The 3,559-nt window shown below is 70.4% G+C and overlaps 1 protein-coding gene across 1 annotated transcript in view; it reads right to left on the reverse strand.

The window, feature by feature from the left end:
* UBE2Q1 (ubiquitin conjugating enzyme E2 Q1) overlaps positions 1 to 3,550 on the reverse strand; it is a 5,032-nt gene extending 1,482 nt beyond the window's left edge. Inside the window, exons 1-7 of the mRNA XM_026048501.1 lie at positions 3,376 to 3,550; positions 2,586 to 2,690; positions 2,361 to 2,465; positions 1,868 to 1,918; positions 1,134 to 1,274; positions 683 to 767; positions 325 to 385 (exon numbers count right to left, since the gene is read on the reverse strand). Coding sequence (XP_025904286.1) covers positions 325 to 385; positions 683 to 767; positions 1,134 to 1,274; positions 1,868 to 1,918; positions 2,361 to 2,390 — 368 coding nt within the window. The 5' untranslated portion in view covers positions 2,391 to 2,465; positions 2,586 to 2,690; positions 3,376 to 3,550. The remainder of the gene's footprint in view (positions 1 to 324; positions 386 to 682; positions 768 to 1,133; positions 1,275 to 1,867; positions 1,919 to 2,360; positions 2,466 to 2,585; positions 2,691 to 3,375) is intronic.
* Positions 3,551 to 3,559: the final 9 nt, after the last annotated feature.

Below are 3,559 nucleotides of genomic sequence, written 5' to 3' on the forward strand. Positions count from 1 at the left end.
CGGGGCGGCGGGGGGGACCCCGTGCGCGCGGCCAGCTTAAAAATAAAGCCCGCCTGGCCCAAGGAGGAGGCAGCAGTGGCGGCGGGAGGGCGGCAGAGTCGGGGCTCTGCCTCCTGCGCCTCTTCCAGGTCTCTAGGAACAGCAGAGAGACTTGCAGAGCCCTACGATGGCCTCAGGCCGCGGGAAAGCCACCTCCTTCGGGGCGGGAGGCGGGCGGCTGCCCCCGGGGCTAGAACGGGCTCCGCTAAGGCCGCTGCCCTGCCTGGCTCTGCACCCCGGCCCACGGTCCCGCCGCGCCCCCGGCCAGCGCGCCGCGGCACCTACTTCAAGAGCTTGACGTTCCAATCGTAGAGGCTGTCGTTCACCAGCTCCACTGCATAGTATCCTGCGGGGAGAGCGGGGCCGCCTCAGCGGGGCGGGGGACCGGCCCCAGCCCAAGCGCCCGCGCGCTGCGCGGCGCCCAGGGGAAGGCTCTGCTCCGGAAGGGCCGCCCYGGAGCAGCGGCTCGGGCTGCTCCTCGAATCCCGGCGCTCCGGGAAGGAGCGGAGCGCAACGGCCGGCGCTGCGGACGAACGCCGCTTCTGTCCCGGGAATCGCCGCGGCCGGGATGCTCCCGGCTCCCACGCAGCGGCGCCAGGGAGGGAGCCGGGCGCAGCTTTGAGGCAGCCCSCCCTGCACTCACCGCCTTTGAAACTTGGTGATCGGTAAATATCCCTGAGCTCCTTCATCAGCCGGTCGGTGGCCTGCACAGACCCAGACACTGCACCCTAGGGGGGACGAGGAGGAGGCCGGTGGCGCCGCGGCCTCCAGGCCGGGCCTCCCCGCGCCCCGCGCTCCTCCTGCCCCTCGCCGGGGGCAACGAGGCTCCCCCAGAGCTGCAGAGAGCCCCCCACGTCCCCTTGGAAGGGGGACGCCCCGAGCGCCGGCGCGGGAGCAGCGCCAGGGCCGCGGAGCAGCCGGCGTCTCCGTGCCGGGATGCCGCCCTCCGGAGCGCCCGGGGCAGCTAAGGGCCGGCCCCGCGCCCGGGGGTACCTGTGCCAGGGGACTGCCCCTCTGGGGGGCTAGCGGGGGTCTCCAGCACCCCCGCGGCTCCCTCTGCTCCCCAACCCGCCGGCCCTCCGGGTGACACGTACATTTAAGTAATCTTGCCTCTGGTTCTTTTTGATTTTCTCTAAAATGGCGAGGTTCTCCTTCCCGATGCCTTCATCCTCTGTCTTTTTCCCATCTGCTGGCTCCTCCTCTTTCATCTCGTAGTGATCCAGGTCCTCGCTGTCCTGGGGAGAGAAAGGGGAGCTAGTGGCACGAGCCCTTTCGGAGCAGGATCAGTCGAAGGCTCCCGATCCTCTCCGAGGCCCCCCGCAAAGCCCGGCCTTAGCCGGGCCACGAAGCGGGAGGAAACGGCGGCGCTTCCCGGGAGGCGAYGGGCCCGGCCTCTCCACGGAGCCCCGGGGGATCCCACCCGCTCGGAGCCGTCTCCCAAGCACGGGCCRAGCCGGCGGCGCCGGCGCTTCCCAGCCCACCGCTGTGCCACCTAACCCCGCGGGCAGGGCGCCCACGTTCCCGGGGCGGAGGGGTTTCCTTGTGGAAGCGCCCCCGAAACGGGATTGCTCACGAGGGGGTTCGCACGGCGGGGAAGGGCGGCGCAAAGTGGGGCTCCCCTCGAGGCTGCCGCAGCCCTCGGAGGTTGGCTAACCTCTCCCACCTGCCATCCCAGCAGGAAAAGCGTTGGAAACACCCAAACTTTTGACCCAAACGACCTCCACATCGCGCTCCAAAAGTTGCTTCCAGAGCACGTTTTAAGGGGCACCTCGCAGCGAGAGCCCCGCTCTGTGGCGCAGCACACCCGTGCGCGGCACGAGGCGCTTACCTCGGGCATCTCCTCGTCTTCCTCGTCCGAGGACACGTCCTCCTGGGTGCTCTGCGGGGACAGAAGCAGTTGGCGCCGCTCGCTCCGCAGGGCAGCGCTCTGGAGCAGCCCACCGACACCGCGCGGCTGTCGCCGCAGCAGCGGGGCCGGGAGCAGCGCCGCGCGCCCCGCTGCCTCCGCGGGAAAGGGGGATGAACGGGGATTTAGGGGCGGAACCAAGGGGAAGAGGGAAAACGGAGCCTTTCCCAGGCACGTACAGCAGCAGGACAAGTGAAGCCAGAAGGATGGAGGCAGGATAAGGGAAACGGGAGCAGCGAGGGGCAAAACCGGGCYGGGTCCGGTACCGTCCCGCAGCCCCACACGAGGGCACCCGGAGGGCCGAGCTGCTCGGTAGGCGCCTGCCCACGTGTGGGGCTGGCGGGGGGCCCCAGCCCCCCGGTAAAACAGCGGGGCTCCTCCGCGCCGCGGCGGCGACCGGGCCCTGGGCGCTCACCTGCTCCGCCGGCAGGGGCTGGTCCAGCATCTCCACGTCCGGGTGCTGCGGGAGGTTGTAGAGCTTGCACAGGTCCGAGATGATCCGCTTGAGGTGCTGCAGGAGCTGCCGGGAGGCACGCGAGGCTCACGGGGGAGCCGGGAATTCCGCGGAGGCCGGGAACGCCGCGGCAGCGGGGGCCGCTCCGCGCCGGGAGGCGCGGGGAGCACCGGCGGGTTCCCTCACCAGCGTGTTGCCTCTCTTGACCTCCGCCAGCCGCTCCAGGATAGCTGCCAGGTTGGGATCGTCCGACTCCACAGACCAGATGGGCGGGACGGCCGGGTAAGACTCCTGCGGGGAAGGAGACGGTGGAGCCGCTGGGAGCGCCTGGGATACCGGGGTCCCGAGCACCGGGGTACCGGGATACCGGGGTCCCAGGATACCGGGGTCCCAGGGTCCCGAGCACCGGGATACCAGGATACCAGGGTACCAGGATATCGGGGTCCCGAGCACCGGGGTACCGGGATACCAGGGTACCAGGATACTGGGGTCCCGAGCACTGGGATACCGGGGTCCCTGGATACCGGGATCCCGAGCACCAGGGTCCCGGGGTACCAGGATACCAGGGTACCAGGATACTGGGGTCCTGAGCACCGCGATACCGGGGTCCCAGGATACCGGGGTACCAGAGTCCCGAGCACCAGGGTACCAGGATACCGGGATACCAGGGTACCAGGATACCGGGACCCTGGGATACCAGGGTCCCGGGATAGCAGGATAGCAGGATAGCGGGGTCCCGGGATAGCGGGATACCAGGGTACCAGGATACCGGGACCCTGGGATACCGGGGTCCCGGGATAGCAGGATAGCAGGATACCGAGGTCCCGGGATACCGGGGTCCCGAGCACCAGGGTACCAGCATACCGGGATACCAGGGTACCAGGATACCGGGACCCTGGGATAGCGGGGTCCTGGGATACCGGGATACCAGTGTCCCGGGATCCCGGGGTCCCGGGGCCGCCCCCCCGGGCCTCACCGTGATGTTGCAGTGGATGCGGACGGGCCCCGGCGGCGGCGGGCGCGAGGCCGATCCGCCCGCGCGCGCCCCGGCCGCGCCCGGCACGAACTCGCAGCTGATCTCGTCCGGGCAGGCGCTGCCGATGCGGAACCGCTCGTGGCCCCGGTGGAAGATGGACTCGAGCAGCCGCAGCTCCCGCCTC

This window comes from Nothoprocta perdicaria, unplaced genomic scaffold (assembly GCF_003342845.1).
Source record: "Nothoprocta perdicaria isolate Ctin4 unplaced genomic scaffold, notPer1 scaffold_543, whole genome shotgun sequence".
Lineage (NCBI taxonomy): Eukaryota > Metazoa > Chordata > Aves > Tinamiformes > Tinamidae > Nothoprocta > Nothoprocta perdicaria.